The following is a 25,768-nucleotide window of genomic DNA, read 5'->3' as shown; positions in this document are numbered from 1 at the left end:
TTTCTATTTGCTCATCCTTAAAGTGGATGGTGAGTCAGAACAATTGCCAAGATCTCTTCTAAATCTAACATTAGATGACTGGATTTTCCCATCAAACCGTAATGTTTCACTAAGAGTCTATCTACATCTCTCCTATCCATGGACTCAAAAAGTATTATCTTAAGTAAGGAAAAACGCTATGCTGAATAAACAATCCACACTGCAGTCAGCTACTACAGATAAATCAAAGTCTATAAATAGTCACATTCCCCACTACCATAGGGCCAGTGTTGCCCAAACTTCAGTCATATGAGTTTCACGTCAAATCTGAGTGCCACCTATATTTTTATTCACTTAAAAATGGAATTTAAGGTAGCTTATTTTTTTAATTAGCCATATCCTGAGCAATCATAAGCTTTATGCTAGCTTTATGCATTTTTTTCTAATAAAATTTGAAATAAATACATAGTCTATAAATAAAAGAAAATTCCACCAAGTACCATCAAGAATTGTGTTGTACCCTCTCGGTGGTATACATACTAAACTTTGGAAAATACCAGAGCAGCTAATGAAAAGCATATATATATGCTGGCCTAGAATATATAAGATTTTGTTTTTGAAGGAACCTACTATAGTAACATTTCCATTGCATTTATTAGGATAGAAAAATCAACTGTTATTTCCATTATTCTTTCATTGGTTAGAGAATCTGATTCCATAGATTACTTTTAAAAGGGGATAATAGGACCACCAGTTAATGGGTAGAGTTTTCGTTTTACACATGAATTAGCATAAATCCCACTCTTGTCATGCCAAGTGTTGATGCCAGATCTTTTGGAACCATCAAGATCAGTGAACTGAGAACGGCATTTTCTGTGGACTACTGAATAATCATCTTGACAAGGATAATCCTATTGGGTTGGGGGAGAAAGAGAAATAATATTGAATGACCAAGATATGTAAAAACAAGTGATTTCTAGAAGTTGATCTTCAATATGTTAGTCTTATTATGATCCAAGTTTAATTTACACACAATTAACTTAATATATCAAATTACAAATGCCTCAATGAAAAAAATGGCTACAGTATTTATAAATAATTTAATTCTGAAAGAAGCCTCTAGTTCGTGGTTGTTTTATTTATAAAACTAAAAAGATAAATTGTTACATATGTAAAACTTTTGTAAACCATAAATGCATGGCCCAAAGAACAACTTAAATTTTATGATCGCCTACATAAGACCAAAACAATTATAATTTAACTATCATTCAACACTTTTTTAAAGTTAATAAAAATTATAATCATTCCAAAGAATAATATCTTAGGCTGTATCTTTCATAGTTGCTATCAAGTCGTAAATGTCAAACTCAAAGATTTATTCCTCCGAGAAATTGACCTCAGGATAACCCAGCATCATATTTAAAGTATTTATCCTTAAAGCACTTCGTAGAAGATTCTGTTGTGATAAAACAAGACACTCTCATTGACCACTTCCTAAAGGAAATATTGATTCTCTCAGATTACATCAAGGGTAATGGTAGACAAGGAACATAAAGCCCTTGAACTGATTATCTAATTTCTGCTTAAAATTGGTACTAATTTTAAAGCACTGACACAATATTGAAATTAAATCACCAGAACTATAAAACAATGAAAGAACACCAAAAGAGTTCTAATCTTAGATTGGCCTTATTGAAAATAATTGAAAAATTTAACCATATATTCAACCATAACAATAATAATAGGGTCAACGGATTTACTGAGTGTCTATTATGGGTTGGGCACGGTAGTTGAGTGTTTATATCTTTTAATCCATAGCAGAACTCTGACATAGGAATTATTACTCCCACTTTACATATGAGAAAAGACAATTTGCTTAAAATCTCAGAAAAAGAGGATTTAAAGAATGTCAATATTAAACAACTTAGCCAGGACTTCAAACTAACTATCTAATTGTAAGATCTATTATCCCTCCAGTACCCCCATGAAATTCTCAATAATTAAGAGATGAAATAAATGACAAAATCCTAAAACTACATTATATCCATGTTACTTCCTATAGTTTGGGCTTTTGTTTTTCATAGTCAGGGTCTAATTTCTTTGGGGCTTGTATGTTGGTTTTTGGTTCAGTAGAGGCCCTTTCAACGAGATTTGAGTATTACTGGCCAAACGTGCCTGCTCACAGGGTGGCTGGATCTGCTCATTCCTAGGCAAGCTTCCGTCAAATTGAAGGAAGCGTCAAATGCAGGGTTGATGTGTTCCTCTAGCATCTCCTAGGCAGGAAGGATGATTTATTTTGATCAGGTGAATGACAAGCTTAAATGTGATGTTTTTAAAGAAAGGATTCTGGCAGCAAGAAGGTACTAAAGACTGAAGGTAGAAAGGACCAGATTCCAGAACTATAATTAGAATAAGAGTAAGAACTCACATGTCATCAACTGATATGGATAAACAAAATGTGGTCTATCCACGCAGTGTAATATTATTTGGCAATACAAGCAATAAAATACTGAAAGATGCTGTAGCATAGATGAACCACGAAAACAGGCTAAGTGAAAAAAACTAAACCACAAGACTACACATTGTATGATTCCTTCTACAGAATGTCCAAAATAGGCAAGTCCACGGAGACAGAAAGGAAATTTGCAAGGGACTAGGGGGAGGGGCAGAATGAGAAGAGACTGTTAATGGGTGCGGTGGCCAATTTTATGTGTCAGCTTGACTAGATCACGGGGCATCCAAACATTTGGCTAAACATTATTTCTGAGTTGTGCCTGTAAGGGTGTTTCTAGATGAAATTAGTATTTGAATCTGTGGACTCGGTAAAGCAGTTTGCTCTTCCCAATGGAGGTAGGTGGGCACCTTCCAATCTGCTGAGGGAATAAAAGAAATGGAAGAAAAAGGCAGAGGAAGTAAGAATTCAGTCCCTTCCTGCCTGATTGCCTGAGCTTGGACATTAATCCTATCCTGCTCTTGGTACTCGTGGTTCTCAGGCCTTTAGACTGGGACTGAATTACACCACCAGCTCTCCTGGGTTTGCAGCTTGCAGCTTGCAGACAGCAGACTGTGGGACTTCTCAGCCTCCATATTGCATTAGCCAATTCCTTACAATAAGTCTCTCTCTCTCTGCATATATATATGTGGTTTCTCTCTGTAGAGAACCTTGATTAATACATATGCAGTTTCTTTTTAGGGGTGATGAAAATGTTGTCTAATTGATCGTGCTGATGACTGTATGACTCTATGGATATACAAAAATCACTGAATTGTACACTTTAAAAGGATGAATTTTGTGGCATGTGAGTTATCTTAGTAAAGCTGTCATTTTTTAAAAGTGGATAGTAGGGGTAAGCAATCTTAAAGTTAGGAAAACTAGTTAAGAGACTGTTTCCTATTAACACACATGAAATTAAGTCCCTCCCATTATCAGAGGTGCATTGGTAAGCCAGCTCCCCACCAAAAAATCCCACACAACTTATTTGTGATATTTGCCAATTTCTGTGGTGTAAATACTCCTGCTATGGCTGACTTCGAGCTACCAAAGTGAGGTCAGTGAACACTGAGCTGGGAAGACATGAGCATAATCAGCTCACGCAAACTTTAAGACGTGACTCCAACTCACCCTGAATCTACTTCTCCCATTTCGCATTGTGTGACAGCCATGCAATGTGGGTAGATGGATCCCACTCCAAACCGTAGGGGCAGAATCTAACCTATGACAATCACAATAATCCCTCACTCCTTTTTCAATGATAGTGATTGATCCAACGTCAGACATGTGTTTTGAGTTTGCCCAAACAAAGTAAAGCCTAAGACTTCTGTTCAGTGATTTGGAGGAAAGAAACCCTTTTTCCATTGTTGGACATAAATGAGGAAGCATCTAGCCCAGATTTCTATTAGTAGCCCTCCTCCAATCAGTTTAGCATGAAATCAACACCATAAAAGGCAGATTTGAGAGTCAGTAAGAAGCATGATGACATTGCTGTATCACTCCTTTCCTGAAACCTGACTTTTCAAAAAAATGTGAACCAATAAATTGCTTTTATTGTCTGGCTTGACTTGAGCTGGGGTTTGTACAATCTACTAAAAGCATCCTAACTAATGTGTACCTGAATAATCTGCAATGTTGGAACACTGAGTTACTGAGAATCAGAGCAAAAAGAAATGGGTAAAAACTAGGAAGTAAGACAAATATATAAAGTAGGAGTAAAGGCAAACAATAAATTTGTGACTAAACATATAATCAGGAATTAGAAGGACACAAATATGGAATAGATGAACAAACAAAACAGGACAATAACAAACTATTAGGAACCTAGAAGGTGTAGTTATTTTAAGGAAGCAGGCTGTTTTTCATGTTTTTCAAAGTTTAATACAAAAGGCACAAGATAGAATAAAGCAGCTGCACCAAGATTCACCCTGAAGGACCTTAATATTTTTTTTAAGTTTTTATTCATTTATTTGAGTGAGAGAAAGTGAGAGAGAGAGAGAGAGCACAAGAGGGGGGAGGGTCAGAGGGAGAAGCAGACTCCCCGCTGAGCAGGGAGCCCGATGCGGGACTCTAGGATCATGACCTGAGCTGAAGGCAACCGCTTAACCAACTGAGCCACCCAGGCGCCCCTCAAGGACCTTAATATTGACTGCAGCTCAGACCCAAGGCCAAACTGAGATGGTAGGAGTCCTGAACAAGCAAGTAATTTGGTGTGCCACTCAAACCAAGTATACAGGGGGTAATCATCTCCAAATGATAAACAGTTTTGCCCTTTCTGTGTGTAACCATCCATTTGCCCAAGGTGAGATCACAGTTTGTTTCAGAAAAAAAATGGCAACCAAAAAGCAAAGTAATATCAGCTTCTAACGTGCAAAATAGGATTTTTTAGCAAGATAATAGCCTTGCAATCCAACTCAGTCTTGAGGACTTTAGAATATCAATGTCCAAACCTGGAAGACCTCAGATCATAGAGTTCTCCCAATATGTAGGAAAAATATCTTTTGCATTAAGTCTTAACCAAAAGTTGGAATGGATAGTAGGAAGACAGGGAAGAGTCTGGGGAATTACAGGAATGAGAAAATAAGGGAAAAGGGAAAAGAAGGACGGCAGAAAGAGCCAATGTATTTCCCAATTTTCCCTTTCCAAGACTTTAATCAGGCAGAATCCCTCTGACCTGGACAGAGAGAAATGTATGAGATAAAAGAGAGTAATGGCGGAAAGGCATAAGAGGCCCCCATCCCTCATGAAAACTCAAAACTGAGCACCTCAGGCTGCCCTTTCATTTGTCTGGAGTACAACAATACCTAGGCTGGTGGAGCAGCATGCTCAGGCAGAGGAAGACTCTGAGTCACCTCTGGCATCCTGTGGCAAGTCTGCAAGGGGGTTACTAACAGGAGCTGCAAAGCCTGTTAGTACAATCTACTAAAAGCACTACTAAACACTGGAGCTGGGGCTGATGAGAGGCATAGGAATCTTCTGTTGGGTCTACAATACCTATGGGAGTGGAAATGAGGATGAGTTATCCCAGGCAAGCCATCTGGGCTCCAACCTAGCCCAGAGAGAAAGAGAGGGAAATAGAAAAAGACTGACAGTTCAACATCCACAGACCATAGTCACCAATGCCAGCAAGGAAAAGAGCAGCTGGGTGAACTAGGGACATTACCTCAGAGACCAGAAGAGGCAGACAATAGCACACACAAAAATCCTACTCTTGCCCTCTGGCATCGGGATGGTAAGTCGCTTCCCTCTCTCCATATACTTGGATGCCGTCTTAGAGTCATAGTTACTATTGCTGTGTAACAGGTCAACCCACAGAGAGCAGTATAAAACAATACCCATTTCTAGACTCTCTGGGTCAGGAATCTGGGAGGGGTATAACAAAGACAGCATCCCTCTGTTCCACATTGTCTGAGGCTTCAGTGGAGAAGACTTGAAAGCCGGGAGTGACTTGAAGGCTGGGGTTAGAAACATCCCTCCCTCCAGTTGGTGGTTGATACTGGCTGTCTGCTGGGACCTCAGCTGGGCTCTTGGCTGGAACAACTACCCAGGTCCTCTTCAGGGGCCTGCTGGGGCTTTCTCACATCATGGTGACTGGGTTCTGAGAATGACAATGGCACAGAGAGAACCAGGAGGAAACTACACTGCTTTTTATCACCTGGCCTCCAAATTCACATAGCATCACTTCAACTGCAGTCACAGGTCACCCAGCTCTACTGGAGGCAATAAGGACTCTGCCTCTCAATGGGAAGAGTGTCAAAATCACATTGCAAGAGTACGTGGGATGACCACACGTGCTGCACCCATTTGGGAAAAATAACAATCTGCCACATGGAGAAAAGTAGGCTGTGTTGGGGTTTCTCAAGATTACCGCCAGATTCAATGATTTTGCTATGAAGACTCACAGGATTCAACATATAGTTGTATTTGTGGCTATGATTTACTGCAGCAAATGGATACAAAGCAAAGTCCCCCAAGGGGAAAGGCACATGGGCTGAAGTCCAGAGGAGGCCAGGTGCAAACTTCCAAGAGTCCTCTCCCGGTGAGTCACACAGGATGCACTTAATTTCCCCAGCAAAGAATTGTGAAATGCTGTTTACTGGGGAAGCTCATTAGAGCCTCAGTGCCAAGCTTTTTCTTGGGGGCTGGTCACAGAGGCACTCGTTGCCTTGCAATACCAGAATTCCAGACTCCCACAAGTTCAACATGAACCATATTGTTTGCACAAACGGTTTAGGTGCAATGAGCCTCTCTCATTAGGGAATTCTAATCCCACAAGTCTAGTTTCTAGATGCTAGCCAAGGGCCAACCTAGCAAGCAGGCTTTTTAATAGATAACAGGCTCAGTTCTACTATGTTAGTTCTTTTCTGCCAACAATGGATGGAAGATCTCTGAGAAAATGAGAGTTTTTTAAAGGAGATTGAACACCTCCTATAGGAACTATTTAAATTATGGAATCAGACTAAGCTGTAAATGGACTGAAGGGTTAGTGTTTTCCTACTGGTGGTGGGCTCAAGAAGAAGGCCAGTTATCAGTTAGACACTTTTCCTCTGCGTATGTGAGTTGCAGACAGTTGTTGTATTCCCACACCCTAACATAATATTTACATGTCTGTTCAACACTTATTTAGTGGGAGTGGGAAGAAATGTTTAGAAATGGTCCATAGAAGCAGTTATGTGAATCACCACACGTTGTTGTTGGCTGGTTCACTGTTCTGGTGGTACACAGACACTGAGTGCTGACGACGTTTATTTAAGATAGGATAATCACTATGAGCTTTTTCTGAGCCTTTCAGGTAGATGAGGATCACAGAAAAATTTTGTCTGAGGTGTGGAATGGGTGGGTATCAGTGCACAACGGCTTACACAGAGCCAGACTGGAAGAGACATTTCACAGGAAGAACTTAGAAGACCTAGCAGGCCAACTGAAGATAAAGAAGCAAAGATGATCCATAACTTCAAATCTGGATGGCTGGGAGAGTTCTAAAACCACTAAATGGAATAAGAAAGACATGGAGATGGGGGAGAATTTGTTATAGGAGAGAAATGATGAGTCACATTTTAGACATTTTAAATGTGAGATGACATCAGTACAAAATCTTTGCAAGGTGGTGCTGTGGGATAGATGGCCTGGAGAGGTCAGTGGCCTATGCACAGTAGTAGTCATTGGCTGGGGAAAAATAGCTCTAAGGAACAGTATTGGGACCACGGATGATACTTGAATACAAACTGTGAATTACATAATTATACTGCATCAATTATTCCTGAGGTTGAAAATATTACCATAGCTATGTGTCCTTGTTCTTAGGAAATACACACTGAACTATTTATAGGCAAAGGAGTTCAATGTCTCCAGCCTACTCTCAAATGGTAAGCAATTGGTGACTCTGGGTAAAGATTATATCAGAGCTCCTTGTGCCATTCTTGCAACTTTCCTGTAAGTTTGAAATTATATAAAACACATTACCCCCAAAAGGTGATGGTTGAGGAACCATGGGAGTGAATGAATTCTCTGAGATTGCATAAAATGAGAAGCACAGAGTTCTGGATCCCAAGTCCTATGGATGCTCATGGCTGGGTCCATAAAGAAGCCATGAAGGGCACAGAAGGAGAGGTATGAAGTAGGCAATGTCATAGATTCTGAAGGTCGAGGGAGGTGGAGGAATGCAGTGGTAACCAAAAAGTGCCCACTTCCAAAGAAACTTCATAGAGGGAAAAACCTGACAAAACACAAACCAAACAACAGTGCTGTTTTAGGGAACTAGAGGAAGTCGAATGAAACATCCTGATAAAAGATGGGAAAAGCATGTCAGAGAAAGATATGCTCAGGGCAAACAGGCTCTATAGAAACAGGAAGCACTAAAGATGCAGCAAGAGAATATGGGGAAAATCTGCCTTAAGGTTAAGAAAGCTTTCTTCCTTTTCTTCTCTTTCTCTTCCCTCTTCTTTTAAACAAATCATGGACAGACATGGTCAGCATGTTACAGGAGTGTCCTCTTAGTGAGCGGGCCCCTACTTGACCTTCTGACATTATGAAGGACAAAACAGCCTATGGTTTTACCACGTATATCAATAAAATGTACCAGAGCATCTTTAAGAGGCAGGTATCCTGTTCTTAAATCCCCATCCCCTCCCCACCGCCAACCCCACGGCCCCCTGAGTGCTATATTCTTACTCGGAGCACAGTTGTCTCCTGAACTTTCTTCGGAATAAAATGACATGACTGTTTCTTAGTCAACTGTATTCAGTCCTCACCCAGTTTTGGTTATACTTAGTCTTATTTGATTTCATTTTATTTCTTTGGGATCTTTTATTTTTTATAGTTTTATTTTTCAAGCTCATTTTCAGTTTTCAGCCTGCTTTCTGAAACATCAGTAACTCTGCCTAATTTAATATTATACGATAATTTGAAAGCATAGTCTCAATTCCTTCATCCAGATCATCCATAAAAATTCACAATGTGTTATGTTTCCTGGCCAAATCAGTCACTGTGAACTAACCTTGTGTCCACCATTACAGATAGCTATTAGCCACCTGGCATTCATACAGCAAAGACCATTCTTCCCTAGCATACCTGTAAGTATGCTCATTTGGGGTACTTCATTTAGTCTTAAAAAGGTATTTGAGGCAGCAAGCTTATTTATGTGAATGTCACATTGGATGGAGTAAAAGTAAATAAATATACAGGTAGATTACTGTGAGATTTCATTTCATTATTTTCAGTATACATAATGTATAAAATTATTTAGCTGTTATATGCACTTGACTGAAGACCTGTCGTCCCCTAATGAGGTTGTCTTCTATACACACATGCAGAGTGATGTGGGAGAAAAAGGACAATTTCCATACAGCCAAATCTACTTTACCAACCCTAGGGATCATGGAGGAGAGGTATCTCAGACATTCACTTCCTCACTTCTTTAAAAATGATTTCATTTCTATTGGATATTTTCTTCTCCCAGGGATTCCATTATAGACCTAAGAGTAAATGGCAAATGTAGCTATGACAAACATATCACTAGTTGGATATATTTTTGTTATGTATCTAAGAAACATTATACCTTTTTATTTGATAAAATTTTACAAAGGAAAAACATTTGTAACCAGTAGAGGTATTCAACTAAAGGAAAATTGTCAATGGGAAGTGCAAGGAAGTTTAGGCCATGGATATAAATATAAATATCTATATCATTACTGAGTCTGGTCATCACAAAGAAAAATATGGAGATCTATATGAACAATCACTTCACAAAATAAGCTGACTTTAAACAACATCACACAAACTTTAGTAATGGCCAGCATCAAAAAATAAGCAATACAGTATTAAACCTTAGCTATTGACACATTTTTTATTCTTTATGCACAAATTTTGATTGGTCCTATCATTTTAATCATAGAAAAAATATCATTTTTTTTAATTCCTCAGTCTATATTATGTGAGGACACCTGCCACTATTTTATACTTATAATGGTATGGCTAGTTATAAATTTGAGGCCCAGGGTTCTCATTTTTTAAAGTTTTTTTCTTCTTTACAAAAGTCAAATATGTTCATTGTAGAAGTTAAACATAATTAAAAGAAAGAAATTATAACTAAGTTTTATGATTTGACGCAGAAACAAAAGATCATAGTTACTTAGCTTCAGAAGGATATATAAAATGAAGGCATAGTTTTAGAGAAAACAGGGTTCTTTCTACTAAAACAATACAACAACAACAAAACACTTGAAAATCTGAGTTTCCTGAGAATTAAGACCACAATTTCCCAACTGTTAGTGGTACATGAGATGAGCAGGAGTTAAAATACTCATTTCCTAATTTTCAAGTACATTCAAATTAAATGTTTGCCAAGGTCCTTCATCAAAAAGATTTCTTGGTCATAAATAAATACTATTAGGATGGGACAGGATCAATGAGAGAAAAACAAATCACCTCAAATACGTAAATAGTGAAAGAATCTGAGAGCCAGCGAGCTCATAAAGAGCATTTTGTCTATATTATTAAGAGTTCTCCAGAGAAACAGAACCAATAGGAGATAGATAGATAAATGGATAGATGGACAGATGGATGGATAGATAGGTAGATAGATAGATATGAAGGATGTCTATTTATCTATCTATCATCTCTATCTCCTATTTGTTCTATTTCTATATGTCTGGGACAATAGTTGACCCTTGAACAATATGGGTTGGAACTGTGCAGGTCCATTTATACATAGATTTTTAAAAAATAAATACAGTATAGTATTGTAACTGTATTTTCTCTTCCTATGATTTTTTTTTTTAAAGATTTTATTTATTTATTTGAGAGAGAGAATGAGAGAGAGAGAGCATGAGAGGGGGGAGGGTCAGAGGGAGAAGCAGACTCCCTGCCGAGCAGGGAGCCCGATGCGGGACTCGATCCTGGGACTCCAGGATCATGACCTGAGCCGAAGGCAGTCGCTTAACTAACTGAGCCACCCAGGCGCCCTCTTCCTATGATTTTTAATAACATTTTTTTCTAGCTTAGTTTATTGTAATAATACAGTATATAATACACATACAAATGTATGTTAACTGCTTATGTCATCATTAAGGCTTCTGGTCAACTGTAGGCTATTAGTAGTTAAGTTTTTGGTGAGTCAGAAATTATATGTGGATTTTTTACTGTGGGGGGGTCAGTGGCCCTAACTCCCACATTATTCAAGGGTCAACTGTGTATATATATACTGCATATATATACTGACAGAGAGAGAGATCCTTCCTTCCTTCCTTCCTTCCTTCCTTCCTTCCTTCCTTCCTTCCTTCCTCTCACTATTAGCAACTATACAGTCCCCCAAATAAGGTAAATCCTCTTGTATCCAAACCTGGGAAAGCTGTAAAGCCCTGTGGAACTATATGAAGAAATGCCAGCAGGTCCTAAAATTGAAATTGGGGCCTAGGAAATGTGATCCCTGAATGCTGGCAGCTGTAAGACTCAGAACTGGAACTGTTTGGCCTATAAGGTACAACATCAAATCTATGTGTCTATGTATAAGGTCAGCACACATTTATAACACACAATGAGATCTTTCAGGCATTATTTGAGATTGAGGAAGGCCACCATTTCCTTCTGAACCCAAGTAATAGAGGGCTGTTCCTGTGGTTAGCTAACAGCAGTATTTTGGAACATCCTGACATCAATCAAAAAATATTAGGTAGAACCACATGACCCCGTCCTTCTTCTCCAAATTCACCTCCCACCCCTACCTCATTTGTAGAATAATCTAAAACTCTTTCTCATTTTAGCCAAAAGTCAATGTAATGAGATAAACAAGGATATTCAGCAAATGGCCATCATTCTTTTGTCAGCAGATACTGAGTTAGAACATTAACAGGACAAAAAAGAGAAAATTAAACAGTAGATATATTAAGATTCAGGGAAAATAGTAAAATAAAAGTCATGAAAACACATCATAAACCTGGGACATTACCTAGTTTAAAAAGTATACTTCATTCTGGACTAAAAGCTTATACATGATTATTCCATGTGACCAATTTAGATGACACAACTTTGCATGCTATTATATTTTTAAAAGAGAACCAGAAAAAGAAAAGGACTGTATACTGGAATGAAATTATGGAAGATCATGGGGGCACAGAATGGAACAAAGACACAAAGAGAAGATTCTAAAAAGAAGAGAAAACCAAAGCTAATTTAGTTCAGAGAAATGATGTTTCCTTCAGAGCCCCCAACCTGTTCTAGATTCACTCACTGTCTTAGCTTTTGGATGTTTTCAGCAAGTCATTCTTTTCCTTCTCTTCTTTTTAAGACAACCGGTAGACCTCTCTTCCCAGGAAGCAGAAAACTAAAGGCAATTCCCCAATCCCTTTGGGGGTTTTCTTGCATGTGAATGAGCCTAACTGAACAATAAAGGGCTCTTAAAGATTGCTGTCCACCTCTGACTCCTAGCCAAGATGCATTTTGGTCTGGGATGATACTCAAAGTATTTATCAATCAGTACAGTCACTCAGACTGGGCAAGTCCTAGAGGCCCCTGGTTAGGTAAGTATTAAATTTCCAGAAGGTTCAGGCTGGGCCCACTCAACCATGAGGCACAGGAGGCCTAGTGCCTAGAGCCCACAGTACTTTTGAGGGCTCACAAAAATGTTTCATTTCTTTTAAAATCCGAATTTTCAAGATGAATCTAGTAACAAAGTGAAGGTATTAGTGCCATTAATTCTACACTAAACAAGGGTTGAATAGTAAATTTTATATTACATATATTTTACCATAATAAAAAATGCAGATGCCATTTTGAAAAACTAACTCTATTAAATGGTAGAAACTCATAGCTAAGCAGGAAATGTTGCTGGTCATTTAATATTCATAAACATCTCATAAACAATAGCTATTATATGGAAACTTTTGCTTAAAATAGGGTACAAGAGTCCAAAGGTACTTCCCCCAAAAAATGAGTATGTTTTCGTTTTGTGTAATAACACCCATTCGTTTTGTGTAATAACACCCATTCGTTTTGTGTAATAACACCCATTGGTACATTGGTAATAATTTCAAGAGGGTTAACAATAACATGGTCATATAACATGGACATAAAATATAATAATATAGTCATAAATAGGCAAAAAGACAAACAGCCTAAGAAATATATTTCTTTAATAAGCTTTTAAATCCATCCACCCCCTGCCACCAAAAGTGAATATGATCCAACTTGGATTGTATTTGTCTTTATACCATTGCAGTTGTACAATATATATTGTTTTATTTTTTAATGGAAGAAGGAGCCCTCAGGATCTGGGAAAGTCATAATGCAGTCCTGCGTCCTGGGAGTCTAGGGAAGGGGCTGGGGCTACTCAGGGGGCAGGGTTCTGGGGAACTCAAGGTGACAGCAAATTTCCAATCAGCACAGAAATATCAGTATTTTAACAATTCTGTATCTGTACCAGTGCATTGAGCCCCAGTGGTAGGACAGGTCAATTCTGCTGTTGCAGAGAATAATGTTAAACAGATGCAGCCTCTTTTCATACCTACAGTACCACATGGCGGGGATTCCTCAAAGTTAGTTTGGAATGCATTCCAACTTTTTTTTTTTTAAAGATTTTATTTATTTATTTGACAGAGAGAGAGAGCCAGAGGAGGGGCAGAGGGAGAGGGAGAAGCAGACCTCCTGCTCAGCTCCCATCCTGACATGGGGCTTGATCCCAGGACCCTGGAATCATGACCTGAGCCAAAGGCAGACACTTAATCCACTGAGCCACCCAGGTGCCCCGCATACCAACTTTAAAACATAATTCTCTATTAGAAACTTCCTCAGCTTGAAAAAATGAAACAAGATGAAACCAGAGAGGGAGACAAACCATAAGAGACTCTTAGTCTCAGGAAACAAACTGAGGGTTGCTGGAGGGAAGGGGGGTGGGAGGGATGGGGTGGCTGGGTGATGGACATTGGGGAGGGTATGTGCTATGGTGAGCACTGTGAATTGTGTAAGACTGATGAATCACAGACCTGTACCTCTGAAACAAATAATACATTATATGTTAAAAAAAAAAAAAAGATAGTAGGAAGGGAAAAATGAAGGGGGGGAAATCGGAAGGGGAGACAAACCATGAGAGACTATGGACTCTGAGAAACAAACTGAGGGTTTTAGAGGGGAGGGGGATAGGGGGTGGGGGGATGGGTTAGCCTGGTGATGGGTATTAAGGAGGGCACGTATTGCATGGAGCACTGGGTATTATATGCACACAATGAATCATGGAACACTACATCAAAAACTAATGATGTAATGCATGGTGACTAACATAACATAATAAAATAAAATTTTTAAAAAAAGGAAAAAAGAAAAGAAACTTCCTCAGCTTTCTGTCTCTGAGTGAACTAAGATATGGACCATTTTGGGGGTTCAAGCTACTCATATGTTTGGAAAGATAATTCAATAGGCAGCTCTATTTAGGAAAACAAAATGGTACTTCACATTGATAATGACCAACCAGATGTACCCAAATGGCAGCTGCTTGACTAGGAGGAGCTATTAACCTCCAAAATGCCCCCACTGAGAGCTTGGTCATTTGACTCAGTCCATGGCATTACCTTTCTTTTCTGCTGTCCTGTAGGTTGATTTCCAACAGACATATTTAGAATCTAGCCAACACTCTGGCTTACCATTTTTTCACCCTCTCAAGTCAATGGCTTTGATTCCATTATCAAAATTCAGTCCATGTCCACATCCTGGGCTCTATCATTCCCCAGAATTGTTCTACATCTGAAATTCCAATAAATTCCAGTACATCCCCTTTGCTCATTACCTCCAATTCTTCCAGCTCTCTCACCCCTTCACTATTGCCATGCTTGGTTTTTTTCTCAACATTCTCATTCCTTTGACCCTTCAACTTCCTGAGTTTGCTTCTCTCTGCCTGACCTAACTCTTTTCCTTACTCATCCTGAGTGTGCTCAGTCAACTCTCCATCATTAAACTCAGCTCACTTGTCCTTTATCCTAAAAGCTTATGTACACTTTAAAGAGCCAGCCTTGGACCAATCATCTAATGTTTTCCTCTATTTTGGTTCTTTGGGAGAAGGATGGGGAAGCTTTTAAGAGAAGGTATCTTTTGTTGAAATTGGGGTGAGCCATAATAAGTATTCAACTTAAGAGGTGGAGTTCTGAGGAAGTAGCTTGCAATTCTCTTCCATTTCTGTCCTTAAAAATGATTTCATAGCTTCCTAATACTCTGTATTTATTTACTCATGTCTAGAGCTATGGGATGATAACTTGCACTCACTTTAGAATTCCTATAATGCTATCCCACTTTATGCAAGTATCAATTAAACAAATATAAGAAATGATAATATAAAAATTAATAGTTTCAATTCATGCAAAACATTTGAAATATGAGTCCAAATATTTTAGGATTTCTTCAGGAATTGCATAATTGCAAAGGCTGTAGCCTAAGAATGGTGTACTGTGTTTATGCTAAGTCCACATGGTGAAGTCTCTAGTAAGAAAAAAATATTCTTTCTTTTGTCAGTATTTTATGAATCATACACTTGTTTATGTGCACAGTAACTTCTATGTCGGAGTTCAGCCACTATTCTACTGTTATTTAACCATTTGCTGTCATTATAATTTAATTATTTTGTAGCCTATAACAATGTAACAAGGTAAGCATTCATTGAATGGGGGCACTAGGAGTAGTGCTAAAAAACATGCCTCAACATCAATTACTTTGGCAAGGAACTTGGAAGTGAATGAACAAAACTCTAAATAAGCCAAATAACTGCCATGGCATGCTGTGATGTTATTGTAGAAACAAGCAACATGAGAAATATGAGAACTAATGCTAAAAAAATTAAAAGCATGAATATACAACACAATGGCCAAAGATTTATGCACCCTGAGAATACATCTCACATTCTTTATCTTTATGCCTGTGGAGAAATTAGTCCTTTGTAATTTTGTGGGTTTTTAATTATGTGTCTTGTCTTTTGTTTAGAGATGCAGCCAGATCCCATATATGTAAGGAAATGGGCCTAAATTTCATTTTTAAATAATATATTTGTTTCCTTGGGGTTTTCCTGATTATAAGTCATCATGCTTGTTGCATTGGAAAATTCTAAAATGTGTAAAGATGAAGAACTCACCTAGGATCTCACCATCCAATGGCCAACTTTACTAGCATTTTGACAGTTTCTTTGGTTTTTCCTCTATATTTTTGCATAGTTTATACATATATAATATTTACATATTACATTAATATAATAAATTTTATATGCATAAATTTTGTATCTTAATGTTTTTCTTAACCTTAAATCAAGATTTATCAGGACACTAAGAACCATCTATGGACATTTAAAGGTTATAAAATAACTCATCATGTGATTGTAACATATTTAATAGTACTACTCCTAATACTAAAACATTAGGTACTTTCCAAGTTTTGCCATTACAAACAATTTCGCGATGAGTAGCCTTGGATATAAATTTTATCCCTAGTTGAGTTATTTTTCTCTGAGGAAGTTTCTTAGAAGGAAAATTATTAGATCAAATAGTATCTTTTCTTTAAGTTTTATTTTATTGTTATGTTAATCGCCATACATTACATCATTAGTTTTTGATGTAGTGTTCCATGATTCATTGTTTGCATATAACACCCAAGGCTCCATTAGATCAAATAGTATCTGATACATATTGCCAAATTCCTTTCCAGAAAGATTAAAACAATTTACAGTCTTCCTGGCAACAGATGAAAGTACCCATTTCATCACATCTTCACCCATTAAATATTATTATTTTTAAAAATAATGCCATTGTTATACGCAAACAATGAATCATGGAACGCTACATCAAAAACTAATGATGTACTGTATGGTGACTAACATAACATAATAAAATTAAATTTAAAAAAAATTGCCAATTTTATTAGCAGGAAAATTTTTTATTGTTTTAATTCACATCTCTTATTATTAGTAAATTGGGATTTTCCCTATATTTAGTAGCTAGTTTTACGTTTCCTGCTTTGCAAATTGTCTATATATTGTCCTTTGCTCTTTCCCTAGCATCTTAACAATTTTCCTGCCAATATATATACAAGTTCTTTACCTATTAGGCATTAATCCATAAGCTATCATATTTGCTTTCTTTATGGTTTGAATGCTCTTTTTTGATGAGAAAAAATAAATAAGAATACAACATATAATGTAGTGTCATGAATCTTCCCTAAATTGGTTTTACCATGGTTTCTAAAACTATTGATTATTCTCATCTGTTTATTCTTTCAAATAACTCATAATCTTAGAGTTCTAATAGAAAACAAAATCCATTTTTAATATAATAAAATTTATGAATTTAACTCATAATTAATTTAGTTTTCCAGTTTCCTAAAATGGTTGTTGTTCCCTTGTAGTCAAGATTTCTGTCTCAGTTATCTTTGGGTGTACATTTGTTAAAATAAAGTTAATGGCTTCAAACAAGAATTCATTATTATTTTCTTGGAATCTTGCATGGGTTGCAGTCCGAGAGCAGATGGAGCTGCAGTTCAGGCTCAACTAGGCTGGACATCCAAGATGGTTTCCTCACCCATGAATCAAGCACATCAGTGCTCCTCCTCATGGCCTCTCCTTCCAGGAGAGTAGCCTCGATTTCTTACATGGGAGCTCAGGGCTCCAAGACTTGGAAGCAGTCTTCTTCAATCTAGCCTAGATCTGGCATAGTGTCACTGTTGTCATGTTCTACTGATCAAATCAGTTCCCTGACAGCTCAGATTCAAAAGGTGGGGCGTCATTCACCTTGTCCTGGGGAAGTGGCTTGTGGAAAGTCCACCATCTTTGGAGACAAACTACCACATCTTCTTTATTGATCTTTATTTGGGTTAGAATTTTCTTCACAAAAGTATTTAAAATTTGTGTTGCTATAGTAATTTGTGTTTTTTTCTTTTATAAGTTTACTAAGTTTACTATTTAAAATTTGTGTTGTGGGACACCTGGGTGGCTCAGTCGGTTAAGCCTCTGCCTTCAGCTCAGGTCATGATCCCAGGGTCCTGGGATTGAGTCCCACATTGGGCTCCTTGCTCAGCAAGGAGCCTGCTTCTCCCTCTGCCTGCCTCTGTCTCTCTCTCTCTCTGATAAATAAATAAAATCTTAAAAAAAAAAATTTGTGTTGCTATAGTAATTTGTGTTTTTTTCTTTTTAAGTTAACTAAGCTGATATGAAGCAAAGATATTATTTTTGATATACTTATTTTGTATTCAATCACCTTACTAAATGGTCTTATTTCTACTAATTACTTTTCAGTTTAATATCTTAGTTCTCCTAAGAACATAATAATACTCTCTGAAAATAAAGATGACTTTATTTCCTCCTCTTTTTCAATAGTTAAATCTCTTACCTATTGTACCAGTCAAGATTTCCATAACAAGACTAAGAGGAAACAGCCTTATTTTGTTTCTGTTGTTTAACTTTTTAAGTACAAGTAAAATGAAGTTATAAACTGGACATATTTTATCAACATACACATCTCCCAGAGCTAAATTACACCACTTACTTTTATGTGTCAATGCAATACAAATGAATTGAAAGGTGGGTTTTTATTCCAGATAAATTGAATTCAGGGAAAAGGACAATAAAACAAGATGAGGAAGAAAATAACTAATACATTTTGGACACTGCAATATTTTCTCCCTGAATTCTATAAACTTCCAAAAATAAATCATAACCATAAAACATTCCATTGACTCCCACAAATAGCTAACATCTCTAAATAAATATACAATCTCATAAATCTCAGCAATTTGTCCTTTCTTCCCAAGCTTGACTATTTACACTCGATATAAAGAATCATTTTAAGTACATAAATAAATAAGTATTAGAATAAGGCTTTTCAGCCATTTTATACTCACAAGTGGCTGATAATCATATGGTGGAGCATATTCTTCAGCATATGTTGTCAATGCATACCTAAGAGAGATAAGTCAATATTTGAGAAAAGAACAACTCTGAAAAGAACGATATTTAAAATGTTTAGCGTTATATCCTTTACATGAAATAAAAACATTTCAAGGAAGACTGGCCCTAATAAAATTTTTAAAACATACAACTGTCCCAGACCTTGTTTATAGCATTACCTACCACGACAGGATGACTTTCCTTCAATCACTTCCAATTCAACACCACTTATTACGCTCCTGTACTAATGATATGCTACAAATCCCAAGTCCCTGAGCTTAGGTGCATTCCAAACTTTTGGGATTCTCTTTACCATCCACTTTCTGCCCCTCAAACCGTTTTGACCCTATGCCCCATGTTCTCTGCTAGATGACAACTGAAAAAGATAATAGAAGACAACCAGGTGGACTGAGTTTAATAGCTTCCCCAACTTCCACCCCATTAAACACATAGCAATTCTTAATAAATACATCCTCCTTCCCCCAAGTCTATAAACACCGCTAAGCTCCAAAGGGAAACCCTAAGGTGCTGGAAATGAAGAGGATACTCACTAGAATGGGAAGTCATAAGATGATGTGCCAAGGCTAGAAGCTGGAGTTTGAACTGCATATGAAGGGCTGGAGACATGGCCTTGGGTTCAGAGAAGGCAAAGAGCTAAACAACTACTCACAGCCAGGAGCCTGTAAAGTCTATACCCTCATATAAAAGAAACCAAAGAAACTCCAGCCACCAGTCCAGAGAAACTTGCAAGAAAGCTTCTCTGTTTGGAACTCAGGGTGGGAGAAAAACTGTTCTCCTATGAGAAATAATTAAATAAATTTTTAAAAGCGCTACTTCTGTTTCTGGCAATATTATGGGACTAGACAATCAAAGAAACTCCTCTGAGAATCGCACACCTAAAAATATTGGGCACAAGGAAATTTAAACATTTTAATGCATGGCTATGCTGGTGGGAAAGAGAATTCAACAAGTAAAAGAATTCCAAAATAACAAGGAAGTCGAACTCAGAATGGTTATTGGGTAGTTATTGGGTACAGGTGCTAATATTTTACCTGGTGGTAACCATCAGTTCCTGTTAGGCTTTTGAGGTGTGGTTTCCAAAGTAATAATATTAGCATTACCTGGAAACTTGTTAGGAATACAAACAACTGGGACCCAGCCCCAATCTGCTGAATTAGAAACCTGGGGGTAGGGCCCAGCAGTCTGTGTTTTAACAAGCCCTCTAGGTGATGCTGATGCACACTCAAGTTTGAGTACTGACAACTAAAAGAACAAAAATTAGAATGCAATTTTCAAACTTGCAAATAAATTTTTTTAAAAGACCAATCTAATAAAAAAGCAGGAAAGGAGAATAAAAGAAAGGAAAATCACTTCTCATCAGACAAATTAAAATCATAAAAATAAAAATAAATATCTTTGCAATCACAATGAAAGTAAAGGGTTAAACTCATCAGTGAAAGTATTTCTCAGACTTAAACTGAATGTCAACGTGTATTACATAGTACAACTCTATGCTTCTATACCTAGAATAAAATTATTTTCAAAGAAAGTTTGAAAGTAAAAGCATATAAAAAGACACATCCAGAAAATATTAACACAAAGTAAGTTAGTGTTCTTATATTAGTATCATATGTAATTGACTTTTTGTCAAAAGTTATTAGTTATAAAGATCATTACCTACTGATTAAAGGAACAAACACCAGGAAGATCCTAAGTCATAAACCTAACAACACATAGAATATGTAAGTCAAAAAAATTACAGAATCACAAAGATAAAATGACAAATCTACAGTCAGATTTGCTCTGTGTGGCTTTGTTCCATAGGTAGAAGGAAGAGGAATTTCTGCTCAATATGAGATTTAAAAAGAATGATGATTTCTGTTAAGAATGAGACAGAATTTCCCAGGGAGGTTGTAAGCTCCCCTTCTCTCTTACCACACAGAGTCAAGTGGGATCCATAGCCATAGGGGCTATACCCATCCTAAATGGTGGGTGCTACCTCTCCTGCTGTCAGCAAGGGGATTTATTCCAAATTAATCCTCTGCTTTTTTGAGTCTTTGAGTCACTTACTCAGATTCAGACTCTTAGGTGGGACCATGTGATTTGCTGAGTAGATGTCACATGCCCTTGTTGTTGCTGCCGGGAAACTGGGTAAGAAAATATCTGCTCCTCCTTCCGACAAAACAGAAAAGAAGCAGTTGATATTCCTAGATCCTTTGGTTCCTTAAACCCAAATATTTACATATATCCTCCAAAACCATATAGATCAACAGCAAAAGCAAATGAAATCACACAGTCACCCAAGCTGAGAGTGTAACAGAGGCTAGAGAAGACTACAAATTTCGGCTTACGTGTAGGTGGGAGAACAATCCAGAACCAGTAGCACCAGATCCAGAGCCCATTCTGGAACAAAATCAGGTGGGGATTACATGGAAGAGAGGAGAGGGGGGCAAGTGCATTATGGGGATGCAACACAGAAGTCATCACCCCCCAGAAAGAAAGCATCCTTCCCTGATGGGGAAATACTGAGAACCAAGTCTAAGACTAGAGGATCTGAACATTGGCTTTCCAAGAAAGAGGCCTGGAAAGTATTCAAGACCGCAGTGGCAGTTTTGGGAAGGCGCTGCCTCTGGGAAAGTGGGAAGCAATTAGCAAAGTAAAGAAAAATAAGAACTCAAGTTCAGAAATTAAGGGTCCTAGAACCACCACTCTTTCAAAAAAGATGCCTTTAATGAAATAAAGATCACTTCACTGTTCCAACAGTAGAGGGCACTCTTGAACTAAGAGATTGAGAAAACTGCCCAAATGTCTCATTGCTCATCCTTAGAATTGCCTGATTGCTGCTGGTCTAGGAAAATTCAACATACTTAAAATGAACAGAGAAGTGCAACATTACTATAAGAAGAAAACAGCAAATGAGAATCAAAACTAAGCTGATGAAACCCTCTCCAGAAACATTCCCAAATAGTCACAGAAGTCCTTCATCAGTGTTTCTATTCAATGAACTGGATTCTAATCTATTTACTAGAGATTCAAGAAAATGCAGTAAAACAAGAAAAAGAAGTATAAGTGTAATAACTGGAGTGGAAGAAACAAAAGTTTCACCTTTCACAGATAAGATTGTCTACATTAAAAAAAACCAAGAGAATCTACAAATCATAACAACAGGCAATTTTCATGAAGGTTGTTGGATACAAGATCAATATACAAAAATAGCATACCCATACACCAGCAACAAGAAATTAGAAAGCAAATTAAAGTGAAAATTTCCCATTTACAACTCCAATAAAATCTCTAACGTTCCTATAGGAATATATCTAACAGAAGATTTAAAAGACATTTATGACAAAAATTACAAAATTTGCTGAAGGACATAAAATAACTCTTTTATTTATAAACTCAATACATGTTACATATACATACGTGTGTGTATTTATAATTTCTAAAAGGTTTACAATATGACATTTTATATATAACTCTTGATTAAATTATAATTTAAAATTTCTATTGATCAAAAGACATCATAAATAGTGTTACAAGAGAAGTCATAGACAAGAAGGTATTTTTTATAAAATTAAGTCAAATAATATTAGTATCCAGAATAAATAAAAAATTCTTAGAAATCAATAAAAGACAATATCTTATTGAAAAATGGCCTAAGCCTATAAATAGTTCACAGTAGAAGAAAACAAAATGGCTAATAAATACTTGAAAACAAATTCAGCCTTAAAATTGTCTTAAATTCACTAGTGAAATGCAAAGTAAAACAACAACAATGTACCATTTTATATCCACTTGGTAAAAATTAAAAATCTCTACAATGTTTATAAGGATATGAAAGTATGAGCATATTCATACACTGCTAGTGGCAATATCTTACAAAATTGAAGGTGCATATATCTTAATAGCCAGCAATTATATTTCTGAGTATTAAGAAACCCTTGCAAACTATATACTCAGGGAGATACATATAAGGATATTCAATGCAGCTTTATTTGTCACTGTGAAAATTGGAAGCCAATGTCCATCAATATGGTGGATATGTTAGATGACTCAGTAAGTCATGATAAATTGCCTCTCTAAAAAAATAAGAAGCAAATATGGCAAAAATATTAACTTACATTATAACTGGGTAATAAGTAGATGGGTGTCTGAAGAGTATTTTATATGGAAATATTCCATAATCTTAAAATGTTTAAGTGTTAATAGATGACAATGAACTTGTTTCCCTACCCTATTCTCATCCAAAGTTATGACTCAGATGGTGTAATTATCAGTCAAATAGAGTATTGCTTTGGGCAGGCCAATTTGCAAGGTAGCATTGAGCATCTCTCAATGCATTCAGGTGGAAACCCATTCCACCCAAGCGCAGCCCCTTCTCCCTCTCTTTATTATCAGCTCCCAGCACAGAGTCTGATACAAGATAGGCACTGACAAATTAATCAAATGCATAAAGCAATAAAAATAAAATTAGAATATAAAAAGATATAGATTTACTACAAGGAATCAAAGTAAAGAAAGGTGGAAGGTTAAAATATCCAATGACCTTTTTGAAAGCGCCATGTGACTCAACAATATGGAAACTTTTACAATACTGAATGATCACTGTCAGTCAGTCAGTTATAAACCATTTGATATCACCCCCCCAACACCCACTTTTTAATCTGAAGAAGAGGGCAAAAATCTTTAAGTGATATATTTTATCCAATTTGAAACAAGATGGTCTTTCAAAATAAAACCATGGAAAATCAACATAGTTCTTTCTCTTAGATATCAGCTGAAGGCTATAGCCAAATAAAGAATATAATGAAAAAATAAGTCCATTAGAAGGGAAATGGCCTTCAGAGAAACTCAAGAAAGCAAGAGATGAGAAAACTAAGGGAGGCATGGGCTCTGGGCATGAGGAAGAGGTGTCCTGGCTCATAAACAGACCTCCCTGGGAGGTTCTGGGAGCAGAGCTGCAGTACACCGAAGTCAGTGCTCCAATCTGACTTATGACAGCCAACAATAACTTCAGCTCATTGTCTGGAATCAGCTCAAGTAAGCCTGTACCACATGTCCCTGCTCCACCACTCTGTCACTACCCATAGCTGATGGGTCCAAATATCAGCCTCCAGCTCAGATTCCATCAGGGCTCTACCTTGGGATTTCTTACTATAGATGAATGAGAATGGGTCAGTCACTCTCCTGTGATAAGAACCATGGGATGTAAAGTCCCTCCCCTCAGAGGGAGAAAAGGAAGCCAACAGGGAGAGAATGCTGGTCCTGATTCCAGTAGTCTCCGAAGCTCAGCTCTTCCAAGGACTTTCCCAGAGTTTCATGTGGTAATTCAAATTCTTTTAATAAACTCTCCTTTTGGCTCAAGGTAATTTTAATTGTGCATTGTTTACTTACAAGTGAAAGAGTCCTATTATAATCAGGTAATCAGAGTCTGAGGCCATCAATCATTATAATCTTATAACTAATTCACCTTGTTCTGATTCCAAACACTCTGTACAACATTCTGATTATAGTTTGCCTTCCTTTTTCTTTCTTTCTTTCTTTTTCTTTTTTTTGTTAGGCTGACATGACTGGTGTGCTTGAGCATTTTATTTCTCATTATAAATTAACTAATTAAAATACTGGCTTTTCTTGTGAGTTTAATGAGCATAAGTCAATCTCCATGAGTCAGATAAATTCTGAAGCACAGATAAAATGGTCTTTCTGGAAATGTAAAACTGAAGACCAGATGCTGGTAAATTTACCAGTATAACGCCATGCTGTAAGAACACTTGGAAGGTGGACAGCTGGCTTTTGCCCAGCACCACCCACAGTTTGCCACACATGCCCTCTCCAACCTTTAGCGGTTGTAAGTTAGAGAACAACTAAATGTGTTCTGCAAGATGAAAAAGGAAAAGAAGTCTGATATTGAAGTTATTATTAAAGCCATGGTATTAGTTAAAATGCCTATAACTGCACTAAGTCCTGTGGTAACATGTGTGAATCTGGGACAAGATGATATACCAAAACCCATGGAATCATGGTTTCTTAAACTTGGAAGAACTTTAAGGGTCAACTGCTTCTTTTCTGTTTTGTCGGAAGGAGGGGCAGATATTTTCTTACCCAGTTTCCCGGCAGCAACAACAAGGGCATGTGACATCTACTCAGCAAATCACATGGTCCCACCTAAGAGTCTGAATCTGAGTAAGTGACCCAAAGACTCAAAAAAGCAGAGGATTAATTTGGAATAAATCCCCTTGCTGACAGCAGGAGAGGTAGCACCCACCATTTAGGATGGGTATAGCCTCTATGGCTATGGATCCCACTTGACTCTGTGTGGTAAGAGAGAAGGGGAGCTTACAACCTCCCTGGGAAATTCTGTCTCATTCTTAACAGAAATCATCATTCTTTTTAAATCTCGTATTGAGCAGAGATTCCTCTTCCTTCTACCTATGGAACAAAGCCACACAGAGCAAATCTGATCGTTCTTCCATATCTGCTGAATGCCAGGCCTTTTTTTAATGTACCACTAATTTACCCTCAAACTTCCCTAGTTGAGTAATTCTCATCTCAATATGTTCAGTTAATTTTGCTTCTTGAGAACATTTTATCTTGGAGACTTCTCTTCTGCTCTAGTCTCCCAAGCTGCTGCATAGCTGGAACGTTGGGGAGCCTTAGTCCTGGGGATAACTGCCACAGCTCTCCTGTGAAGGATTTTCTATTTGGGGGATCTCTTATCTTTCTCTATCTTTGTTTACTCCCTCATTTAAAAAAATAATTAACATACAGTGTTAGATTAGTTTCATGTGTACAATATAATGATTCAACAATTCTATACATGATTCAGTGCTCATCATGGTAAGTGTACTCTTCACCCCCTTTATCAAGTTCACTCATTCTCCCACCTACCTCCC

At 37.3% G+C, this 25,768-nt stretch overlaps 1 protein-coding gene across 1 annotated transcript in view; it reads right to left on the bottom strand.

Annotated features, from left to right (window-relative positions):
- Positions 1-577: 577 nt before the first annotated feature.
- Positions 578-25,768, bottom strand: part of CUNH9orf135 (chromosome unknown C9orf135 homolog) — a 71,536-nt gene continuing 46,345 nt past the window's right edge. Inside the window, exons 5-6 of the mRNA XM_032427676.1 lie at positions 18,830-18,887; positions 578-890 (exon numbers count right to left, since the gene is read on the bottom strand). Of these exons, the coding sequence (XP_032283567.1) occupies positions 708-890; positions 18,830-18,887 (241 nt within the window). The 3' untranslated portion in view covers positions 578-707. The remainder of the gene's footprint in view (positions 891-18,829; positions 18,888-25,768) is intronic.

This window comes from Phoca vitulina, unplaced genomic scaffold (assembly GCF_004348235.1).
Source record: "Phoca vitulina isolate PV1807 unplaced genomic scaffold, GSC_HSeal_1.0 scaffold37, whole genome shotgun sequence".
Classification (NCBI taxonomy): Eukaryota; Metazoa; Chordata; class Mammalia; order Carnivora; family Phocidae; genus Phoca; species Phoca vitulina.
Note: the sequence above shows the minus strand (reverse complement) of the source record. Positions and strands in the feature narration are given on the sequence as shown.